Source organism: Catharus ustulatus, chromosome 12, assembly GCF_009819885.2.
Source record: "Catharus ustulatus isolate bCatUst1 chromosome 12, bCatUst1.pri.v2, whole genome shotgun sequence".
In the NCBI taxonomy this organism is placed as follows: domain Eukaryota; kingdom Metazoa; phylum Chordata; class Aves; order Passeriformes; family Turdidae; genus Catharus; species Catharus ustulatus.
This window is the reverse complement of record NC_046232.1, coordinates 12842108-12866688: the sequence shown is the minus strand read 5'-3', so window position 1 is coordinate 12866688 and position 24581 is coordinate 12842108. Positions and strand designations below refer to the sequence as shown.

At 44.8% G+C, this 24581-nt stretch overlaps 2 protein-coding genes and 1 long non-coding RNA gene across 3 annotated transcripts; 1 reads left to right on the top strand and 2 right to left on the bottom strand.

Annotated features, from left to right (window-relative positions):
• Nucleotides 1-3045: 3045 nt before the first annotated feature.
• LOC117002162 (LRP chaperone MESD-like) lies at nt 3046-11672 on the bottom strand. The gene is made up of 3 exons (XM_033071012.2): nt 11434-11672; nt 6541-6773; nt 3046-5905 (listed from the first exon to the last, which is right to left on the bottom strand). Exons 1-3 carry the CDS (start codon nt 11596-11598, stop codon nt 5641-5643), a joined length of 663 nt encoding a protein of 220 aa, XP_032926903.1. The 5' UTR covers nt 11599-11672; the 3' UTR covers nt 3046-5640.
• Nucleotides 11673-14111: 2439 nt separating this feature from the next.
• On the bottom strand, nt 14112-20608 carry LOC117002164. Its single transcript, XR_004419227.1, has 2 exons — nt 20525-20608; nt 14112-19124 (listed from the first exon to the last, which is right to left on the bottom strand). It is a non-coding gene; the product is annotated as an uncharacterized LOC117002164 (long non-coding RNA).
• A 1225-nt stretch (nt 20609-21833) lies between these two features.
• Nucleotides 21834-23878, top strand: LOC117002161 (talin rod domain-containing protein 1-like). Its single transcript, XM_033071010.1, has one exon. It carries the CDS (start codon nt 22040-22042, stop codon nt 23105-23107), a length of 1068 nt encoding a protein of 355 aa, XP_032926901.1. The 5' UTR covers nt 21834-22039; the 3' UTR covers nt 23108-23878.
• The last annotated feature ends 703 nt before the right edge of the window (nt 23879-24581 follow it).

Sequence of the window (24581 nt, the reverse complement as noted above, 5' to 3'; positions counted from 1 at the left end):
TGGAGGGTGGGTGAGTAGCACAGGATAATGTTTCTTAGAGCACAGATACCTCCCCTGAAAGCAAAGGGCCTGTCAGTCGATAGCAACACCTAAGAAATGAATGCAGCTCATTTATTTCTGCCTTCCTGCAGACCAACTCCAGTATTCAAGTGCTACAGCTACATCTCTTGAACACAGTCTGCTCTGATTACAAATCTAAACTTGATTTTCTCATCCCAGAAAGTGAGGCTGTCCTGGTTTATCACTACTGCCAGAAATAGCAACGTGGCTGAAATACATTACAGCCTTAGCTGGGCTATCTGAGAACCGAGCACTATGGTTTAAATGGTGATGCTGTGTGGGAACAGAGGCTGAGAGCAGTGCTGATAAAAAGAAAAGTGGTCCTGCCCTCATTAGGTTACACAGCTCATTAGTTCACAACAAACTACCTGGTACCCACACTAAAGGAAAGACAGTTGTTTTTTCAAGATCTTGTGCTCAACTGCTGTCTTAAATGCCAAAGCATTTGCATGTCTGTGCTTCCATTAAGCTCCTGGCAACTCCATCCTATTGTAAGTGCAATTATCTGAAGTGATTAACATGCTGCACAGCACCTGAAAGACAGCAGCTGACTATCAAGGGTTGGCAAAGCACAGGGTATGGCTGTGGATACAACTGGTGGGATGAATATTAAAATACTCATATAAAAGTTTATTATTTCAAATGTGCACTACTGTGGACACTTCTGAAATATCACCTTAGATGGGGGGATGCAAACTGACTCCTTTCTAACTTTTTTGCAAAAAGAAGTTGAATTAAATAGAGTTGCAGGAAGGACAAGTTAGAAAAATCCCAAATATACAAGATGCAGACATGAATCTCAAAATAATAGCAATGGTCACATAAATACACTTAATCTCAAAGTAATAGCAATGGTCACATAAACACAACTATTAAACCTTTTTGCTTATTTTTGTATTGACTCAGCAAGTGTTCAATGATGATCTTGTTTTCAACACACCCTTGCACTACAATTATTTCTGTATAATTCAGCCTTCCTCCCTACAGAGGTAACTTTATATAAGATACAGCAAGATCCAGGTCACTTCATGTGCTGTTCAATCCTTGCACCTTGCAAGCAAATTCCAGGGCTTTGCTGTTCACCTCTTTCCAATGCACACACAGAGCCCTGATGACATGTAATTCTGCCACCAATTAAGGCAGCCGAGCTGATTTAAATATTAATGATTTAATGACTGCTCTGGTCAGTGTTTCCCACAGAATTAGTGGGCAGGATGCCAACACAGAAGTCCAGCCTCTGATCAGACACAACTGATAATTACCTTTAAAAGCAGATGTTACAGGCAGTAAAGATGGGCTCACAGGTTTTTGGAGGTATCAATAAATTATCTAAGAGAATAAACTCCATGAATTAGAGCATTCCAGTTGCTCTTCTGTAAAAAACAAAGGTAGAGTCTTCTGTCCTTCTGCAACAAAGACACAACAATTCTGCAGTAAGAAAGGAAAAAGGTTCTGCTTCTGAGGAGCAGCCTTTGCCCATAAGTTCCTTTAACTGTCCCATTTTCCCCTCCCAAAATATCAATGTCTGTGTAATAATAATATTAATAATAATAATAAACACATAGAACACCAATTTAAAAATAATTATTACCATGATTACTGTTAAGTTAAATGATGGTTAACAGATTCCTATCACAGAAACAATGGATATAATGGCACTTACAACCCAGCCAGTATCAACACTGGTCTGTTAAGTGTCACACAGGAAAGGAACAAAGCATTTCCCATCTGTCCTACAGCCTGGCACTGTGCAAAGCCTGATTGTTGTGTGGTACAGCAGCTTTTTAAATGCTAATCAAAAACTGCTCTGCACAGAGCTCCCTGCTCTGGAGCCACGGTGTCCAACCCCCTCCACCACCTGACTGCTGAAGGAGAGAAAATCCCATCACCCAGAAATCCCAGTGGAATGTTTTCCTCCTTCTTTTCCTCCCTGGCAATTTGGTGCTACCTGAATTCAGTGGGATTTGTACTGCTGAAAGGGCACAGTATAAAAGATAAAAAACAGTGATATTCAAAAATAGTTCATTTTATCCCAGAGTAAGAATTATCAAATAGCAGGGTATCAATGCACCTAGTAGGATGGCAATCTTAATAAAGAAAAACATGACAGTACCAACGAATTAGGCATTTTAAAACCAGAGGCATCCCCCTCTATTCAGGCACAGGTTCTCTGAACTTCTATAAATATCCAGTGCAATTAAAAATCCCCTGGAAAAGGCAGTGTTACTCCCTGATTAAAAAAGGAAATGAGATAAAAGAATGGAAAGACTTCATAAGCCTTACCAGAAACCCGTTGAGAACAGTGGCCAAATATCAGATAAAAGTAGGTTGTTCTGTATCTTTACAAAATGGTGTTTTAATTTATGATTTCCTTTTTGGGACAAAATTGAAAGAGTTCAGGAACAGTGACAGAAAAGTAGATTCTCCTGGAAGTAAAAGCTGACTTGACTGTTCAAAGAAAAGCTTAGAGCACTCTAAGTTAGGAGCAGAAATCCTGTTGTAGTTCGTGTCAGAACAGTTTAAAGAAAAACCCCAAATCAACAAAACCCAGAATATTTTTCCAGTATTTTATTACATAAAAAGTTGATTGTCCATTGGAAATTCTTCACAAAGTGCAACCATATCCCGTGTAGCATCACTGACAAACTCTTTTTTCTGAGTAGGACAGCTGGGTTAAAAATTTAACAGTAGCTCAGAAAAGTTAGTTATAGCACTAGAACAGAGAAACTACTATGCTGGGAGGAGGAGAAAGGCAGCAGATGTTTCACTGTCATGAAAACAGATGATTCTCCATGTACCTCTGTATAAAACTGAAAAAAAAAAAGAAATAGTAAGAGCTATAATTACCATCCTACTGGTTGAAATTAGTTTTAAAGGAGGTATCTGAATGTCCTGTATGTGGAACCAAAAAATCTGTTATTGAAAGCTTGATAAGCCTCCAAGGGAGACTCCATCTTCTGAGGTACTCATAGAACATTCCTGGTCTTATTTGGAGGATATTTATTTATATACATATACAGATATATATTAATGTGTGCAATAGGGTTTGGGATTCTTAAACCATCACCAAACATTGGTTATGTAACACTGTCCCAGGACAATGCAACTGTCTCAAAGACTTTACCAGTTTTAAAAGGCAATTCAAGTTATTCTTGAGTAGTGAACTGTGATAGCAGAGAAAGACTGGCTGAGGTAAAGCAGCTCCTGCCAGACTGCCATATTACACTTACTGGTACATTCCAGTATTTGTTTAGTGTAAAGCATGGAAAAGGGAGAAGAAAAACGGAAGAGCAAAAGAAACTTATTTTGTGAAGGCAACATTTTGTGTTTTATATCAGAAAGTAACTGCCAAGTCATCACACAGATTAAAAACCTAAAAAGAAATCAAACCAAACCAAACAAACCCTAACACTTTGAAATTTGATTAAGCTATGTGACACAAGACACATCTGCATTTGGCAACGGACTCAGAAACAACCAACCAGTCAAATAAAAGAAAAGGTCAACTGGCTGGTTCAATATCAAAAAGCTCCTTTTAACTGCAAAGGGGAAAGACCCAATCTACTGTAAATGTAGATTTATGAGACTGAATATCTATACTCAAAAGCTGGGCTATAGCTATAGTGTAGCAATTGTTTCTCCAACAGTCTCAAACTCAACCTGATCAGAAAGGAAATAACATTAGGACAAATACAAAACTGCACTTCCATGTCTTTCTCATCAAAATCTGAATTACCACCTCTATACTAAAACTCTGAAAAGTAAAAACTCATTTATATTTCATTTTTATAGTTTCATCTGACCTGTTCTTCCCTTGACATGAGAAGCAGTGTTGCTCACAAAGGGTGGTGCTAAGCCAGAATATGTGACCCAATGATAAATTAGTTATGCACAAGAATTGGACTGCACATCCCAACTATCCAAATATCTACTGAGACTCTTCTCAACTCCGCTGCACATCTGCATTAGTAGTAGAATATAAGAGGTAATAGTTAATCCTGAAGAAACAAATTTTAATTTTCCACTCAAACAGGTACAGGCCTGTTTAATGAAGTGTAGCTACAAAGGTTTCTTTAATCTAAATTCATACAAATATAATTAAAATTAAATGACTCAACTGGAACCTTCATCAACATCACTTACTCCTTACATACAGAAACCAATAATGAGTTAGTCTGCCTCTTGAATACATAACCAAATGCAGATCTATTTAAAAGGTTTTACTACTCTTCAAAACAGTAAGTTTAGTGACATCTTTTTATTTTAGAACATGGACTCAGTCACAGTTTCATACTTTTGATACTGAAGTATTCCACAGATCAACCATTATGGTTCAATTAGGACCTTTTATCCAAAACACTTGGATTTTAGCACCTTAAAGAAAAAGTAACACCATCCCAGGATTGAATGAAGACAGTTGATACTGTGCTCATCCTCTGCAAAATGATGTGGACCACACTACTAGGTGCCTTTAGTCCCTAACTTGTAGTAAGGCAGAAGGGAAACAATTCTAAGCAAAGCATTTGAAAACAATCTGAGCAATAACAAAACCTCCCCCAATTATACAAAGTATTGGCTCCCATATGTCCAGCTTCATAGTATTCAAATCAAATGGTCATTTACAATCAACCACATCAGTCAGGAATCTGTGCCAAGAAAAAAAGCCCACCAAGATCTGACCAGATCAGCATCAGTAAGTGATATGTCTAACTCAGAGTTTAACTCTGTGTTGTAACTAGCGCTTTTTCAAATATTTAAACAAACCGTTCAATCAGTAAACCAAATTAACTTCAGAGTTAAAGCTTTTTCTTCCAGCTCACTGCATGAGTAACAGGGCACACAGAACAGCTGCTTCCACAGGCACAGTCCTTTAGCAGCAAGAACAACCTGAATGCCCTGGATTCATCCTCAGTTTTCACCCTGACACTGCTCAGGCAGGCGCTGCAATTCCCTTCACTTCTGAAGGGCACAGTGTCCCTCCTGTACAGACCTGGAGTGCATTAGCAGAGTTCCTACCTGGAGTTCATCACACTCCTAAGCACTGCCACAGATTTCCTGGGACACAATGGGTTGAATTTAATTTAAAGAAATAGGCCTGTAATTTCAGGCATCTCTGGCCACTATTCTTTGCAACTTTGGGCAGTTTTATGCCAACTGTGTCTATCAAACCATCTTCCAAGAGAATCTTTTCACACTGCACCTGGCTCTCTGGCAGCAGCTGTGAATCCATGATTTACACACCCAAGATGGACACAGCTACTACAGATGAACATCATTGTATTCTGAAACCATAATTCTTCTTTTCCACTTAAATTAAATTTGCAATGTTAGACACACAGATTTGTATGCTAGTTTTAAACAACAAAAGCATAAAAAAATTACAAACCAAAGCAGTCAATTGTGGACATGAAGCATTTCCTGTAACTAAACAAATGGCCAACAGCAATGAGTAAACTGGTGAATTTTGACACAAATTTAAGCTTCATTAGTCTCTGCTTCCTTCCTCCCCAAAGCCCAGGACTCCTCAGCAGATTCCCTTCAAGGAGCAGCAGAGCAGGACTCAGTCTGGTACCGTGGCTGTCATAGCTCCTCTCTCTGGTTGGTTGCTCGGTTGTCCTCTCTGACGCCGTTAGATTTCTTCTCTGTGTCTTTTTTCTTCTTTGCTTTCTCAGGTTTTGTTTTGTTTTTCACTTTGTCATTTCCATCTGCTCCTTTGCCAGGATAAACCTGACCTTCCAGAGTAACATCTGCACACCTTTCCTGATTTATCAGGAAGTCTTTGATCTCCCAGGCGTAGCCACCATCCCGCAGCATGAAGATGGCCCGATTGGAACCAACAATAAACCTAGAGGAAAAACCCATATTTTTTCAGTTAACTCTCTGCTTTTCAAACACTTCAGCTTTTGTTCAAAGAGCCTCCATGACTGAGGCACGTGTCTAAGAGCAAGAAGCTGCTCTAGTTGTTGCCTGGGGATGAGGACAGGAGAACAATCTTCTAGGACATTTAAGAAAGAAATGTATGAAGTATATCAATAAGTAACCAAGAAAGCAAGAATAAGAAAACAAACTAAGAACTAATTTGGCACTATGTAAAATCCACCAATGAGCACTACATTTGCTTTATACACTTAGTGCAACCCTTCTCAGCCTCCATAAAAGAGCACAACATTCTTCTGTTTCAAAATGATGCTCTCAAAGAGTCCCATTTTTCAGCAGGGGAACAAAAAGCCTTTTGTGGTGACAGGTCTTCAGAGTGGGATGTTTCCCATCAAGCACATAGAGGCAAACTGATAAATAGCTGAGATAAAAATAATCTGGGCTATATACACACCACAAGCTTTGTCACAACTGAAAAAGAAACACAGAAATAGTAATGGATGATGGAGGTGAACAGCAAAGGATGAACAGTTAAAAAGGTTTTCAGGAAGAAAGAGAAAGGGTTCTGCAGAGGCAAGAGCTTTATCCTTGTGCACAGCTCACCTTTGCACGTCATAGTTTGCGTTGAAGAGGCTGCCCTGCCACAAGCTGGTGATTTCTTCTGTCTCCTTTTCTGTGGGATCTCCCGACACTGTGACAAACATCATCAAAGTCTTCCCCTTCTTTGTCAGCTTCAGGATGCTTTCAGGCTTGCCTGGATCTATTTTGGAGAAATCTATTGGTGCTGGAGGCCTCTTGTGCTCAGGGAGATCTCCCTCTTCAATGTCATCATCTTTCTGTTTTGAAAATGACAAGGAAGCTTTAAACTCAATTGTTGTACAAATATATTTCGGGTCTTTTTTTTGCTAATTTCTTTTTAGAGAATAACTGTGCTGTGATAAAATATTTTTAGCTGAATGATGGAGATTGTGAAGCCAAAAGAAATAGTGATTGTTGTTTCAAGATACTTCACCAAGAGTGCCCTTTTCATTTATAACTCTCCCCTGAAAATGATGCACATTTTCATACTGACAGGTGGAATCTCATTTTATCACATACTGAGAAACACTTCAGCCTTAAGGCTAATTCAATTCCACCTACGAAACTCATAAAATAGTTTCTTTTTTTGTCACAGTTTCACAAATATTTATTATGCATGCAAGATGAAATGGGAAAGTTGCAATAAAAAGCCTCATACACACATATATGAACATTCATCTGATATTGCTTTCAGAGGTCAAAATTCACTTCTGGGAATCATGTGATTGCTTGAGAATTTAAGTTTCCTTACTTTGTGTTTTTAAACAATTAAACCCACAAGAATTCAGATTTTCTGTGTGGTTATGCCACAGAAAGACTTTGATTAAAGGTTTCATGACTTTTCTAATGCACAGGTGCACAGCCTGACAACATAATCACCCAGAGTAAATCACTCTCACAAAAAAGAAAAAAATTAACCTCTTTATGCCTCTGCTGAGGCTGACAGCCATTTAAATATTTGGAAAGATACAAACAGCTCATAACTGTGAGCCGAACATGGTGACTACTTACATTAAGCCAGAACCTGTCTTCTGTAACAGTGTTTGTATCATAGAATTAAAAAGTAAAAAAAAAACAAACAAAAAAATAAAAAACCAACAAAACCCCCCAGAAGTCTTATACTGGCATCCACCCAAGCAGCACTAAATGAGCAGGAATTAAGGCAGGTATTTAATTAAGGCAGGTATTTAATTAAGGCAGGTATTTTAGGGGTGGTCGTGACTTCAAAACGCTTCGCTCCATTGGGAACATGAACTGCAGCAGCAGATAAAGACACTCTCCTTCAGAGGCCTCAAAGCTGAGCTTGATTTCCAGACCTCAGAATGCACCACCTTCACATCTCTGCACATGCTTGTACCCAAATCCAGCAGCATCCTCCTACACACCCATGGAGCATCCCACGCTCCTCAAGGGCTAAGGTTTCATACAAAGTGACCCATGTTCTTCCCCCAGCTCATTGCTACAGTTTCTTGTCTTTCTGACAAGAGTTTAAAATTTAGAAACCACAGAATAGAAGCTGTAGGAGCCTTAGATTTTATCCTTTCTTTCCTTACTAATTATGTCTTTGTTTCAATTTTACAAGTCTGAAACACATTTTCCAGTAGTTCACATGCCTTGAAATTTCTGAAATGAGTGACCTGCGAGGCAAGGAAAGGCCATGGAAAAACCCTGCTGTCACTAAGTGGGAACATCACTTAGAGGAAGCTGAAGAATGGTCAAAGTGGTAAGTGAAAATACAAAATCTCATGTGATTCACTGAAAAACATTCTCCACAATTAAAAGCAAAATGCAGCTTAAGTCTGGTTTGGCTAGAGCAAAGCCAGTTTTGAAATAAAAAGGCAGAAAGAAATATTTCCAAATACTCTGTATGAAATACAGAAACAGACTTTGGATTTAGTGACAACATGAGCTACTAATATGTATTACCTGTTTTTTTCCTCAACTGTTCAACTAAATGTTCCTGAAATTGCATCCTTACAGTTTGAATGGGAGTATTATCAGAGCTCCCCTAGATGACATTTATTTTCTGTACAAAATGTCATGGAAGTGTGCTTAAAGCCATCTAAAAGGTAAAATGTGAAGGAAAAGTGTAAGCTTTTGCTTTGAAAAGTCTAGCAGACTCTCCTGGCTTAGGGCAAATTAGGGAGGAAACTTCCAAAGGGGTCCCTCTAGAAAGCAGATTCAACTGGCCACTCTCCCAACCGGTTCAGGAAAAGACTTCCTTGGAGAAAAGCGGGAAAAAAACCTGTTTATTTAACAGGCAAAGCATTCACAAACATAAAAAATTGAATAATATTAAACAATAAAAGCTCTTGTTGTTCTGAAGAGCTGGCAAATTCAGAAAGTCCTTGTCGTGGGCTGTAGCTCAGGTGCTCAGTCTCTGTCAGTCCCTCCTGCTGGAAAATGCCACGTCCCAGCCCTGGTGGGCCACAGGTGTGTTCTGGGTTTTCAGTCCAGAGCAGGTTTGAACAGTTCCAAGAAAAAGAAAAGCCGCAGTCTGGGAAACTTCTCTGCCCCAGCTAGCTAAAAAGTGACTAAAAAGCAAAGGAGAGCTCTCTGTGCCTGTCCGTGCTGCACACACAGTCAGGAGAAGGAAAGTTGAAGCTCTTATCTCTGTGTTTTGAAAACAGCCGCCTCAGACATTCCACTGCTTCTCCTTCTCCCTGCCTTCACTCCCAGATCTAGTTTTAAAGGTGCAAATCTTATTTCTGGACTAAACAGAGGAATGGGGATACAATTCACCCCAGGACACAGACTCACTCACTTAAACAGTAACATGAAGTTACAGAGGGAAAGCATTACATAGACACAGGAAAAACTGCATATTCCTTCACTTGGTCCTCCCCTCAGCTCCCATTCTCAGAAATTTCTCATAAATGCCCTGCATTTTGATTTTTAAAAACATTACTAATATATGCCACTAAATTGCTTTGCCTATTCAATGACCAGAGTCAAGCCTGAGAAACCCTGAGCTTGTAACAGTAATGAACTATTTAAAGCACCAGACATTTCAGTAACATTCTCAGTTCTGTGTCCAGCTGCCCAGGACTCCAGGCTTCAGGAGAGTCCCCTTCCATCAGGAAAATCCCTTGGTGGTTCCTCTAAGCTCTAGCTGTGCAACTGAGCTACTGGAGCACCTCTGCCTCTTTGCCCTGCTGCCTATCCTTGCTTTCCACAGCTCACTCTCCTGTGCAGTCATGCACATGGTGCAAGGGGCAGCACGAGATGTGCAGAGGTGGCTGCTCCTGCTGGGAAAGCTGCTGGAGCCACAGGCTCAGGCTTGTGGCAAACACAAGCATGTCACGACCACCATCCTCCAACGGTTTTAGGCTAATTGCCAGGGAGATAAAAAATATCTGAAGTAATTCCATTCAGTTGAAAGTAATGACATTTGATTCTGTACAGATCTATGCCCTGTACCCCATTCCCCAGAGTAGTTCCTGCTCTTTCCCAATTCACAGTGCCTCCTTTGTTTCTCATCCCACTCCAACAAGTGCACTCATGCCCCTTCCTCTCCTCCAGCCACCACCCCCTCAAGCTTTCATGTTCCCTGAGTGTCCTGACTGCCACCAGGCAAAATGCCCTGCAGCTGACCAGCCCAGGAGACCAGACAACCCCCAGTTGTTGAGCCCTGCCTCAGTCCCTGCTCTGCCTGTGTGCCTCTCCTCAGGACACCCCAGCCCCAGCAGTGACTCTCCAGCTGTTCTGCCACATCTGCATTTGTGCAGCACACCACGACCTGCTCCAGCTGAAAAGGAAAATCCTCAACAGCCCCCTGACCTGCCCACTAGGCTGGAGCAGAATATACAGTCAAGAGTCACAACAGAATTAACTTGAGCCTCCCTTTCAGTCAGCTCATTTAGAAGAGCTGCTCATCTTTTAAATTTTTTTCCCTACAAGGCCAAATTTGATTCAAGTTGGGCAATATTAAGCCTTGATTTTTTTAGCAGCTGGGCCTGCTCGGTCCTTGGCTGATACCACTAATAGAAAAGTGAACTTTTTAGCCTTTTAATAATTTTATTTAAAATTTTAAATAATTTTCTAATAACCTCCCTTCCTAAAGGGATGTATGCAGTAACAATCCATAGGATGAACAAGTCCATAACCTGCCAACCAGGACCAAGGCAGGCATCCATACTTACTGTTACTTCATCTACAATTCACTTCTCCACCTTAACTTACAGCTGCAACTGGTGTTACAAAAAACAGAAGTCTTCTCTCTATTATTTCCTTCAGGGTTTTTTGCAAACTATTCCAGGGAAAAACCTCACGGGAAAGAATAAATGACAGAGGGGAGTGCTCTGGTATCCAGCAGAAGATGATGGACCATAACACAATGAAAAGAACCTAACAGTGGCATGACAAGCACATGGAGAAGGGAGTGATAGGAAACCGCCAAGGAAAGTTAAGGCAGAGGGCTGAGAAGGATGAAGGCGATGAGAGAGAGCTGGAATTATAAGTTGTTACTATGAGGAAAGATAGGAAAGAAACACCAAACCAAAACAACGACGTATCTACCCTGTAAACGTGAAATGAATATTCCTCCTGGTATCCACCCCTCGGTCACATAATGTGTATCGCTCAATACTTCGAAAAAACCAGACTTTTCAGGCAGGCTGCTGGCAGGCACCGAGCTGGGTGCTGGGCTATGGGAAGGCGGGACAGGGCCAGCGGGGCAGGGCAGGCTGCGGGCCCTCGCCCCGACTCTGAAACCCCCCCACACGGACCCAGAGCCTCGGAGGAAGGAACACGGTGCTGGGGGATGCCTCCCGCCCGGGCCCGGGGATCCCCCGCCTTGCCGGGGCCGGGCAGAGCGGCCGCTGTCCCGCGGAGCGGCCCCGGCCCGGCCCCGCCGCCCCCGGCAGCCGCGGCGCTCCCTCTGCGTGCTGCGGGCGGACCCGCCGGCGCTTCCCGCACCTCCCACTGCTCCAGCAGCCGCGCCATGTCCGCGTCGTTGTAGTCCCGAATGTCCTTCTTCTTGGGCGGCCCGTCCCGCCGCTTCCCCTCGGAGCCGCCGGTCGCGGCCGCCGCGCTCACACACAGCGCCAGGGCCAGCAGCGCCCAGCCCGCGGCCGCCGCCATCTTCTGCCGCTGTCGGGAAGGCGGCCCGGGCCCTCATGGGCGGGGGCAGCGCGGCCGGGCCGGGAGGAGGAGCTGGAAGGACATGGGGATGGATCGGACTGGGAGGAGCTGGATGGACATGGGGATGGATCGGACTGGGAGGAGCAGCTGGACGGACATGGAGATGGATCGGACTGGGAGGAGCTGGATGGGCCGGGGATGGATCGGGCTGGGAGGAGCAGCTGGACGGGCCGGGGATGAATCGGGCAGGGAGGAGGAGCTGGACGGGCCGGGGATGAATCGGGCAGGGAGGAGCTGGAAGGACATGGGGATGGATCGGACTGGGAGGAGCAGCTGGACGGACATGGGGATGGATCGGACTGGGAGGAGCAGCTGGACGGACATGGGGATGGATCGGACTGGGAGGAGCAGCTGGACGGACGTGGGGATGGATCGGGCTGGGAGGAGCAGCTGGACGGGCCGGGGATGGATCGGACTGGGAGGAGGAGCTGGACGGGCCGGGGATGAATCGGGCAGGGAGGAGCTGGAAGGACAGGGGATGGATCGGGCAGAACGGACAGAGGATGGATCGGACTGGGAGGAGCTGGATGGTCCGGGGACGGACGGGCCGGTCTCGGAGCTGCCGGGCTCTGCCGTGCTCTGCCGGGCTCTGCCGGGCTCTGCCGGGCTCTGCCGGGCTCTACCGGGCTCTGCCGTGCTCTGCCGGCTCCCGGTGCCGCTGTCCCCGCTCCAGCCCCCGGCGCGGTCCTGCAGGGCCCGGGCAGGGACAGAACGCTGGGCACTGGGAGGTTAAAACGAGTAAATAAATGATGGGCCCATCGCCTGGGATCTAAGCTATGTGGTTGCTTCTCGTTGCTTTTTTGTAAAAACAGGATGAAGAGTATTCGGGTTTGCTGATCTGTGTGATGGGAACTGGGCCCATTGCATGGGTCTTCTGATGTTGACTACTCTCTCAGCAATATTAGGTTTCTAAAAGAAAAGTATTCAAATTAATGCTGTTTGCTACTAAAATACAACTCTAGAACATCTGACCACCACCACCAAAAAAAAAAAAAAAAAAAGAGAGAGGTATGGGCTTTTTTCTTTGTACAGGCTGTTTTTCCATTATCTAATCCAAATTACATGCAAGGATGTCTGCACAGCCTTATTTCTTATTTCACTCCAGTCTTCATTTTTTCCTCATGGTAGCATTTTTTAATTACAAGCAACACAATCTTCTCTTCTACCTTTCACTTTGGATTTCAGGAAGTTAAAACGGGAATTCAAGGAAGCAGCACTGTTACTGCTAGTGGTAGATACTAATTGCACTCAGGCTGATCAGTGAACAGGCTGCTTTTCCATTCCAGCACTGAAGACAGACCAGGTTCAGAGCAGAGAAATAATTCTGTTGGGAGAAACTCTCCAACCCCTATTCTGTTACTGTATCATAGAATCCTGTAATCATAGAACAGTTTGGGTTGGAAGGGGCTTTAAAGATCATTAAGTTCAACCCCAGATGATCCAGTTCTGGCCACGTAATGAAGCAGGAACCCAGTGCCTTTATGGGCAAGGTGTGCAAACACAAAATAAAAGCAGTCAGGATGCTGGGGCGTGGGTTTGGGGAGGCTCTCCAAAGCCTGGACTAACTCTTGAAGTGACTCTTGAAGTCACACACACAGCACATGAAAACAGCAGCTTGCCAAGCACACGCACCACGAGAAACAGCAGAGGAGGATGTGGGATCCAAGATTTCAGCACCCCCATAAACAACCAGCCTGGGCTGCAGCCTCCATGGTTTATAACATTTCAGACACACTGCCAGTGCCTGAGAACAGGAAGCAGCCCAGAGCTATTCGTGGAGCTTGTTAAATGTACATAACTGAAACAGGGTTTAGACAAGTACCTCTCACAGAGCTGTCCAATACCAGAGCCACTAACGAGCACATTTGCTTGGTGATTTCTCATTAAATATAATGAACATCAGGTATACTATATCAGATTGCCATGATTAATGAGGTTTTACTAAAATAGCTTTCTGCTAACTTTTGTTATTACTGGATTGTGCATACATTCACTGAAAAAAAAATTCTATCTTGGAATGCTGGACTTGCAGCATAAAATATTTTCATTGAAATTCTACTAGGAAATATTTTCAATTCTGTTTTTTCTTGTTAGAATAAACCAAACCAACTTACTCTAATGTCTGATACTACATTCAGATACAGATCTCAAAAGTAACCTGATTCCCTTTGGTAGGTGAACAAGTCATTCAGTGTACCCAGGACTGCACCAAACAACACTATACATTTCCTTGTCATGCCAATAAAAGCTTTAATTTGAAAAGGAGGCGGTTTTCATGCTTGGCTTTGACTTCACAACTACCTCTGTTCAGGCAAAATTCTGTGTCTGGCTAGACTGGTTCAAGTCTGCTGCTTGTGGGGTCAGCTGCAGGACAAACACCTGTTCAGCCCTGTTCTCTGCTGTTCCTCTTTCCTATGCAGGAAACAAACGCACACACCACAGACAGGAGCAAATTAAATTGCATTTGCTTTTTATTGAAGCACACTGTGTAATGATCAGAGTCATGCCAATATGCTTTTTATAGCTTAAGCGTTTTCACATTTCTTAACAGTTTTTATAGTCCTAGCAACCAACACTATTAGGATTGCAGTACAGAATGGATTGGACAATATATGGCTGCTTTCACTGTAGATTGCAAGAGTAAGGTGGTAAATGCTTTACCTTGTAGCTGAAAGTCCCATCTAGTCATGCCAGGGAAGGTCTCAAGCTGTGACTGTCATTTCTGCCTCTGCAACACTCAAGTTTTATTAGCAGTACCTTTAATTATACCTTATCAGAAAGGCAAATCTACCTTCCCTTGTAAACTTTTTTATTATTGAGCAGGGCTGGGTCAAGCTATAATATGAGAGGATTCAGAATGTTCTAAATTTCTGTCAGTGAAGTTTGAGATTTTTTTTCCCCCATTTTTGGAACTATATTTGTGCAAAAAACGTATTTTCCTTATCATTCTTTCTTAGTAGTTGGGAGAAGAATGTGAATTTTTAACTGCCGAAACTCTCTCAAGTCTTTGCTGCTGGTGGAGTTTATATGCCATTTTCTGTTTTAAAGTGGATTCCTATTTGTCACATTTTACTTTTCTTTGTAAATACAGTATAGCAGAATCTTAAAGCTTGTTCCTTGACATTCCTTGGAATGAAACCTTAGAAAGAACAAGGAACTTGACTTCATTAAGGAAAAAGCAGTGCCTGCCTTCTTGGAGGGACATCTAGACAATTAAGACAGAAGATCAGCCCTAAGCATGCAGAAGGGAGAATGGACATGCAAGGGCTGCCTGCTATCAGCACCTGCTGTGTCTGGAAGAATCAATTCATTTCAAGAACTCTACTGACACAAAAGGAAGTTTAACAGAGGCCCAGATGAATTAAGTGTTGTGCAAGGCAGCTTTGCAGTGGTAATTTTGAATACCAAAATTGATTGAGATCTGACTTACACAACCTAATAGGCTTTTGCACCTACTGACTTAGAGCAGGACCAGGACAATATTGTTTTAAAAAATACAAAAGACTTACGGAGTAAGAGACCCAGAAAACTTCAAGCAAGTTTTGAGATGCCCCAACATTCAGCATAATCTTCCCTGTTTAAAAGCACTATCATACATTTTACAGAATGTCAGGATATTATGAGTTATTTGCAGTAAAACATTCAAAATTATTGTTTTCATAGATCAAATTATCTCAAGTACCTTAAATGTTCCCCTGCAGAGAATCTAATGCCCGAGCTCTCATGCACAGACAGTGCATGTGTTAATCCAACCCTCTGAATTTACTCACAGGCAGAATTAAACTTGAACAATCAGACCTGAACATGTTATCTTTAAAAACAAGAACATGCCAAAGAAAAAAAGCAGCACAGCAAGCAGAATATGCTGTCATCTAGAGCATGAACATTTGAATATTCAGAATAATTTCAGTCCTTGGTTTAATTTCATGCATCACACAAGCACACTCACTTGCCATCTATTAAGAGAACACAAATTTTTGTTCCAGAGCTAGTCAGATCTCAAACTCCTGGATCCAATTTGAAAAACTAAGTCTTTAATTCAAAATTTTCCCAGATGAAGGATTAATTATTGTGATTTAGACATGAAATTCTGATTCAGTTACTAACCCTGAAATTCAGACTCTGACTTGAGTTTTGAACATAAAATAAATCTTCGTCCTGAATTTGCGTTATCCTGTGCACATGCATTTTATAAATTAAAATTTATTGATGGGATGGGGATGTTTGACAAATGACATCACAGCTTTGTGTCATTACATGTCTGCTCAGGGTTGGGGAGGGTATGATGCCTGACTGTCTAGTCAACTGCATTAAAGCTGTACAGTATGATCCTTAAATTCAGAAACACCACAAATGTGCCTCTTAGTACTCATCTCACTGCAAAATTTGCTACAAATCTGTGCTGGTTTAAACTATGTACTGATTACACAATTTAAAGTTACCCTATTAAGAAAAGAATTACATCAAATCAATGTCAAAGAAGATTTACACAGTTCCCACAGGAATTCTATTTATAGTCTACTTTTCACAATCTAAATGAAATTAATGTTGTAGTCCCAATTTCATTTTAGGTTTACAGGTCAGTTTTGGCACCTAGATCTAATGTAAGTAATACATTACATGAACTTCAGATGAATTAGAGGTGCCAGGATTATATTGTTAATGATCAGCAGCCCTGCTCACAGGACACAGGCACAATGAGAGCAGTGTAGGATCAGAGACTCCTGTGAAAACATCTATTAAATTTCTCTCATGATGCATATTAAAAGAGGGCAGGGAGGGGAAAAACCCAAACCCCTCTGTAGAGTATTACAGCTGCAGGACAGAACATACCACCAAAGTGCAATTCAGGAAGGGTGGGCCCTTGCACATTTTGTTCAAAATACCGTGTTCTCCTTTGATCTCAAAAAAACCCAGAGGCAAGAGTCTAAGGGAGGGTCTTGGATTCCTGTTTATGCTGGACCACTCTAACCAGCAGCACTGGCCATTCTTTCATGGAGTGCTCCTGAGTTCAAAGGCTACAAACCTTCCTCTGGCCCTTCTCACCTGCTCCAGGGAGTCAGAATGGACACCAGGAGCTACAGGCACCTCCTGGGCACCAGCCTCACGACACACGAGGTGCAGGAGGGATGTCTGTGTGTGTAGATACAAGCAAGAACAAGCAAAAAGCCCTTATTGGCTGTATTCACATAAAATATGGCACAGTTGTCCATTCAGTGCAAGAAGAGTTTTGTAGCTGTATTTCCCTTTCCATAAAAATGTGTCTCTTTCCCATGTTGATGTACTAAATATCCATGGTAACAGCAGGGGACAACCAATCGATTATATTCGGCAAGTGGTGAAAACAGTGCAATAAATGGTGAATAAAAGGACAACAAAAGAAAAACCTCTTTTGCTGTATTACCTTTCAGCTGAGAAACAGGAACTGACCAGCATCCCACTACTAGGATATGGTGTCTATGTAATAAATTTGTTCTTACCTTTGATACTGTGTTTTTGCCTATGCCATATTAAAAAAAGAACAAATACAAACCACGACATCAGAACATCAAGGTTAATTAAACCTGTATGTGAAAACACACCCACTATTCTAAAACCTATTTATTTATAGACAAAAGAAGAAACAAAACTTGTGACTGCATTTCCACTTTGCTGTCTCAAGTGCCTGGCTAACTGTTTCTCCAGATATGTGTTTCTGGCTACAAGCAGACCAGTTCTCAGGTTCTATCCCCAGTGCATCAACCATGGCTGCCTCTGCAGACCCGAGACAGACCCAGACCTCACAGCTTTAGTCTCCCATGAAGTAATGGCTGTAAGTACTGACCACAGAACACTTACTCAGCACCAAAACATTTAAGACAAAATAGATCTTAAGGGCAATAAGCTGGTCAACACACTTGCCTTTCCTTCTGTGTGACTTTCAATGCTGCAGAGAGGAAGGGCCATCTTCATCCACCCTCTTCTGCAAAGCCTTTGTCTTAAAGCATTTCCTCCATCAGTTCCTGCCAACTTTATCCTCCTATGATTTTTAGTTTACAGCCTGACAACCAGCTGCATCCCTCAGATCTGGAGCTATCATTCCCATAATTACCACCTCACGGGTTTAGTCACATAGAGCTGACACAGGGGAACCACTGAATTGCCTTTTATTCCTTCATCAGCTAGCTCCCTATTAGGTTAGATCAATACATCTATACAGCAAAGTAATATCAAGAAGTACAACCCACCATACAGTAACTTCCTCTCACTGACCTGGCCACATACAGTGCTCATGAAATTATTACAACTTGGTATTCTTCAGCTATTACTCAACAGTGGCTACACTAGCAAAAATCAATTCCTCCTTCACAAAAAATATTTTACTAAGCAATAAAAGGGCCAAGTCCTGTCAGATGATTCAGGAAAGAAGACTTCAGCCTCCAGTTTCTGTTGTACTAAGCACAATGCAAAATAAAGATCAATGTGACAAAAGAAGAGCTCATACAAGTAAGCCAATCTTCTGTACACTACTAAGCCACATTAAAAAGCCTTTTAATCCCTTGTATCTGACAATGCCTGCTGGTTTGAACCCCAGAGTTAATTCATTCAGACTCTGTCAGTGAAATCTTTTTAAAGCCAAGCATGGCCACCTGATTTTCTTCCAAGTTTTCATACGAATTCAGTGAGCTGCCCAAGTCCTGTGGATCACCTTTGCACTCAGTAGCCATGAAATAAATAGGTATGGACACGTTCTCCTTGGAAGAGATGTGCAGAAGATTTACAAAGGAAATACTCACCCCAAACACCACTGGGTGCAAGTTTCCTCCTCAATCACATGCACTGGCACTTTAAAGCATGTACCTTGCTGACTCTCAGCTCTGCTCACATTACCAACCCGAATCCACCTCCAAGGCTGCCTTTTAGAATGAGACTGTATTTTCAGGGAATCCAGCCAGGCCAGGGGTGCCTAGGCAGCAGCCCTACAGTCTGCAGGATGGTTCCAAGGGGAGCTGCTCCAGGAAATGGTAAAAATTACTAATGAAAGTGGTATTTTCTACATTGTTTTTTCAAAAAGCAAAAGCCAAGTCACACTTCCCCAAACATTTAACAAGCAGAAAAGCTAAACACCCAGGGCTACTATGGGAGAAGAATGGCATTTGGCAAGACTTCCCTGGGCACTCTCCACATGCAACACCAACTAAAGGACAAAAATTACCAGATTTCCCCCTTGCTAATACCGAGGCAGATAAGTCTTGTGGATGGGTTATAAGAGCTAGAAAAGTATTTGTTTGATACTGTAGCAGTTAGTAAGAGCTTTAGTGGCCCTGTCAGCTTGTAGGAGCTGCCACAGTTAAGGGCCAGCTGGGTTTCTGTGGAGGGAGACTGGTGGAGGAGGCTCTGCAGGACCTGTCCAAACCAAGGATCTCTCCGCTTTGTCCTTGGGGAACGGCACAAATCACACAGAGCATCATGGCAGGCAGCAGCATCTAAAAATGGAAAAGATTATTAGGTCATGTAACACCTCTTCTAGCCAAGGATGAGACCTACATCTTCTAAAATGAAATCTTTCAAACCCTAATTAAATGTAGTCAATCCTCATTAAAGATAAACTAGGTTAATATTTATGAGAGACATTCCTTGTGCTGCATACTATCACCTCATGTAAGGACATATCTGGAAATACTTTGAAATACAGTTCAGCTGGCTTCTTCTGCCCATTGATTTTTATTTTTCAGAGTACTCTGAAATCATTCCTATTTATACTTTTGAAAATAATTTGCTGGCAGTAAGCCAAAATTGTTTAGGCCCAAATCATGACCTTCCTTGAAACTGCTATAATCTGACTCAAGTAAACAGAATTTCCCTCGTGCTGTTTTTGTGAGGAGGGATGGGTGGAGAACTGCCCTATTTTTGACACACCCACTGATCAGTATCTACCCCTTTCCTCAAGGCTGGCTTTATGGCAAGGGCTTCCCCTGCCCCCCAATACAGGCACCCTGTTAACCCCTCACTTTCACATCTGTGTTCATCCTGCTCTACAAGTAGAAGGTCAAAGGTTCTTCTAGCTAATGTGCAAATAAACTTGTCTGAAGCCCTTTAAATGTATGGAATCCATTAGGTGGGCTCTATTTCTGCCAGGACATCATTGGATGTGAGGAATCTGGTCCAATTTCCATTTATTTCAAGGTGGCTTATACCCCTGCAGTAGTAGGAATGTAGCAGGATGTTAACTGTGAATTTGGACAAATGTACTTCTGGAGCTCTGTACCCTGCTAAATGCACTGTAAATGCCTAGAATTAGATGGCTGACTTAAAAAGAGAATTCTGATTGAAAGGAGCAAAATAATATTATTTAGCTGCAGCTTAAGCTACACCAAAATATGTAACAAATATGTAAGATATGGTTTCAACATGGGCTTTGAATATATATTATATTGAAGCAGAGACTGTGCAACAGGACAGAATCTGATGTGTGCCTCAGGTTTACTTGCTCTAGACAAGAATCCTCTGAAAAAGTTCTCGGTGTGCTGCAGAATGGAAACAGATCAGAGAAAGTCTTCGTAGGGATTTCATTACACAGCAGCGTCAGTAGGTTTACATTTTCCTGCTAAAGTCTAATAAACAGTAACCAGCGTTCAAAAACAGCGACAGAAACGGGAGAGCAACAGACCGAATTGTCTTCATTGGTTTAAAATGTGGGTCAAGGCCGGTGCTGAGAGCAGTATTTGTGTGCAAAGAGAGCCGCAGCCATCCCCCATCCCGCGCTCTCAGCGCTGCCCGCGGACAGCCCGGCTCCGACCCGGCTCTGCCAGCGGAGCGGGACAGCCCGGCACGGCCCGGCACGGCACGGCACGGCCCGGGAGCCCGAGCGGAACGCCGCACTCACCTGGCGGGCTGCCCGTGCCGGGCCGGGCCGGGAGCGGGACCCGGGCCCGCTGTGTCCCGGCCGGGGCGGCTCCTGGCTGTGCTGTCGCCTTCCCTCCGCAGCTCAGTGCGAGCCCCGGGGCAGCGGGGCCGCGGGCGGTGCCGGCGCTGCTGCCCCCTCCGCCTGGGAGGAGCGAGCGGCGGCGGGCGCGGAGCGGCGGCGGGGGGAGGGCAGGATTTAAACGAAGGGCGGTGACACCGCACAAAAGATTTCGATAGGCTCAAGTGAGGTTACAGCAAAGGCAGCGGGGCGGGGGAGCTCCCCCAGAGCCGTGCGGCGTCTGGCTGGCAGCGCCGTCGCAGCCGCCGCTTCCCAGTAGTTTGTCTGAAAGCCTGAGAAAGGGAATTTAAACGAAGATTTCCTCTCCTTTTTTCTTTTTTCTTTCTTTTTTTTTTTTAATTCTTTTTTTCCCTGGGAGTTGGCGGCTCAGCCAGGGAAGATGGCAGGAGCAGCGCAAGGCCGGGCGGGTCGCAGCATCCGCGGCTGCAGCCCGCGGCCACCACCCTTGTTTGCGGGCAGAGCCTAAGTTGGAGCGGCGGCAGCGGAGCCGGAGAGGCGGGCCCGGGCGCGGGGCATGGACCGCGGCGGCGGGGAGCGAGCGCGCAGCGGCCGCGTGAATGATCGCGGCAGGAAGGAGTGAGGCAGCGGCAAAGGAAGGGGAACGGATCCGCCCGCCCGCCCCAGCACCCGGATCCGGTGGAGCTTTTTTTTTTTCCTCTCCCTCCTCTCTTTCTCCGTTTTTTTTTTTTTTCCCTTTCCCCCCGCTGTCCCCCGCGTCCCGGCTCCCCGCCGTGCCCCTGTCCCCTCCCGGGCCGGCTCCCCGCGGGTGCGCGGCGGGGCCGTGCGGGGCGGGCGGGCCACACCCTCCGCGGCGCTTCCTGCGAGCCGGGGCCGCGCCGGGCGCCGGGGGCGGCACATGGTGCGCAGCCGCCGCCCCTCCGGCCCCTGCGAGCTGCGCCCGGCGGGCGCTCCCCGACCGGAGGCGCCGGGGCCGCGGTAGCAACTTGAAGGGCTGCGCCCCTGCCCCAACTCCGCGCGGCGGCGGCGCGTCCCCGAGGTATTGCGGCTGCTAAAGGGAACTTCGCGCAGGATCCCGCAGCCGGGGACAGAGCCGGACGAGGCGGTGGAAGGAAGAGGAGCCAGCGTGCGAAAAGGAAAGGAAAAAAATCATTACGTATTTTTAGCTGAAGGATGCCAGACCGGGGCCCGGGGGCGCCCGGCGAGCGCCGCCCCGCCGCGGGAGCGCCGTAGGAGCGGAGGCTGGCGCCGGAGCGGGGCGGGCGCCCCGGCCGAGCTCGCTCCCCGCAGCAGCGGCAGCCCCGGCGCCCAGAGCCTTTTCTTGCCTCCCGGCGATTAATGGAATGATGTTGCGGAAAAGGCAGAGCGATCCTGCCGGGCTCAGTCGGGACTGCTCGGGCGGCGGCGGAGGCGGCGGCAGCGGGGTAGCGAGCGGCATGCGAGTGCCCCCCCGGCGCTATGGCTAGCGGTGGCTCCGGCAAGTCCAGCAGCGAGGTCTCCGGCGGCGGCATCCCCAGCAGCAGCTCCGTGCAGAGGAAGAAGCTCATCTCTATCTGCGACCACTGCAAGATCAAGATGCAACTGGTGGCCGATCTGCTTTTGCTGTCGAGCGAGACCAGGCCGGTGAACACCGAGAGTCTGTCTGTCTTCGGTGAGTCCTTTGAGAAGTGCAGGGACACGATCATTGCCAGGACCAAAGGACTCTCCATCCTGACCCATGACGTCCAGAGCCAGCTCAACATGGGACGCTTCGGGGAGGTGGGAGAAAGCCTGATGGAGATGGGGGAGCTGGTGGTGTCCCTGACCGAGTGCTCTGCCCACGCTGCCTACCTGGCTGCCGTGGAGACTCCGGGCGCCCAGCCTGCCATGCCTGGCTTGGTGGATCGCTACAAGGTGACCCGATGTAGGCACGAGGTGGAGCACGGCTGCGGGGTCTTGAAGACCACCCCTTTGGCAGATATGAGCCCTCAGCTCCTGCTGGAGGTTTCTCAGAACATGTCCAAGAACTTGAAATTCCTGACAGACGCCTGCGTGCTGGCCAGTGAGAAATCCAAGGATAAATTTGCTAAGGAGCAGTTCAAACTCAGTGTCAAATGTATGAGCACCAGCGCCTCTGCCCTCTTGGCGTGTGTCAAGGAGGTCAAGACCTCACCCAGCGAGCTGACCAGGAACCGGTGCGTCTTGTTCAGTGGACCTTTGGTGCAGTCCGTCTATGCTCTGGTGGGCTTTGCCACTGAGCCCCAGTTTTTGGGTAAAGCTGCCACCATTAATCCAGAGGGCAAAGCTGTGCAAACTGCCATCCTAGGAGGAGCCATGAGTGTGGTATCTGCTTGTGTGCTCCTGACCCAATGCCTCAGGGATATAGCCCAACACCCCGAAAGTAGCACCAAAATGAGCGATTACAGGGAAAGGTTGAGGAACTCGGCTTGCGCCGTCTCGGATGGTTGCAACCTGCTATCTCAGGCACTAAGAGAAAGATCTTCACCCAGGACTTTACCGCCAGTGAACTCCAATTCTGTGAATTAACCCCCACATCTTCTGTTTAGATCCCAGTCATTGCTAAAGGAAAATAATATCCCACCTCCTCACCCCTTTTTTGTATACCAAAGAATTTGCTTGGATGAGCCCAATCCTTTGATTTCATGTGGTGAAGAAGCAGAACATACTCAAACTATATGTACTAATAAAAGTAGCCAGTTTTGGCTTCTTTTTATTTTACTTTAAAGTTAAGCACGTATCTGCAGATAAATTTTCCTTTATTCAACAAGGTCTTCACACAAGTGGTAAAACTGTTTCAAAGTTTTTTTATATCTGGGGAGGTGGGGGTATCTTAGAAAAAGGAGAAAAAAAAGAGCTTTAATCGCGCTGGGTGCGGTTTCTAAAGTTTGTCTTGTCTTGTCTTCCGAAATTTCCCTTCTAAATTTTGCTGTTCGGTTGTGCAGGAAAAAGGTTACCTCAGTTCTTACTCATTTAAAGAAATGAAAAAAACCCAACAACACATAGATGATGGATGTAGCTACTATTTTGTTTGTTTTTGTTTTGTATGACTTTTTTTATTTTGCATCAAGTGTTAGGTTAGAAGTGCATTTGGTGTGTAGGAGTGGAAGGACTGGAGGTTGTGATTATGTTTTCCATGTGTTGATTTCCAAACTGGGGGAAAAGCTACTGTGAGTGTTTAAACAAACAAACAAAATTACACTATAACAAAAGTGATTTTTAATTTTTTTCCAATGTCAGTTTTTATCTTGCATGTACTGGAGTATTTATTTCATCTATTAAAATGTTATGTTTCTCAGATGCCTTTCTGTGAATCTCTTAATCCTTGAATAATTGAACAACTAGGCCTGTTTGTATTGTATGTCATTTCCCCCCGGGAATGGGTGGTACAAACGTAACTGTAAGTTCTAGACAGCAGCATACAGGCTTCAATTCAGTTCTTTTATTTTCATAAATGCTGTCCCTCTCCCAGCACTACCCCTCCTCGTCAGGAGGCTCTGACAGAGCTGTTCCAGTTGTATCTGTGGACAGCTGGGCAGTGCTGCACACACTGGCATTGCTGTGCACTGGCATTGCCTGGCATTGGGGCTGCTCTGCAGAGCGCTGCTGGTTGCTGCAGCAGGGCACAGCCTGGCTTTGTTTGTCTTTATCAGCATTCTGTGTTACCTTTTGAGAAGGTTTTGTATTTTAATTCTTGCAGGAATTGGGGGCCATCTGTAGGCTCAATCTATGAGTTTCAGTATTATTTATTGAAAAACTTAGCTCCGCTGTTTAGCGCGGTGTGTGCCGTGTGTCTTCATGGGATTGTGAAGGTTTGTTGGAGTGGGTGCTTTAGTTCCTCAGAGGTTTGTGTTGGAGCTCCTCAGCAGAGATTTCTGTCAAAGCAGTTGGATGTTGTAGGTTACAGGAGACCATGGCTAACTTTTGAGGTGCAGCTGATCTCCAGTTGAATTCCTTGGGAGGTGTGAGTGGAGCTCAGTGCACACTGCAGAGTTCCCAGAGT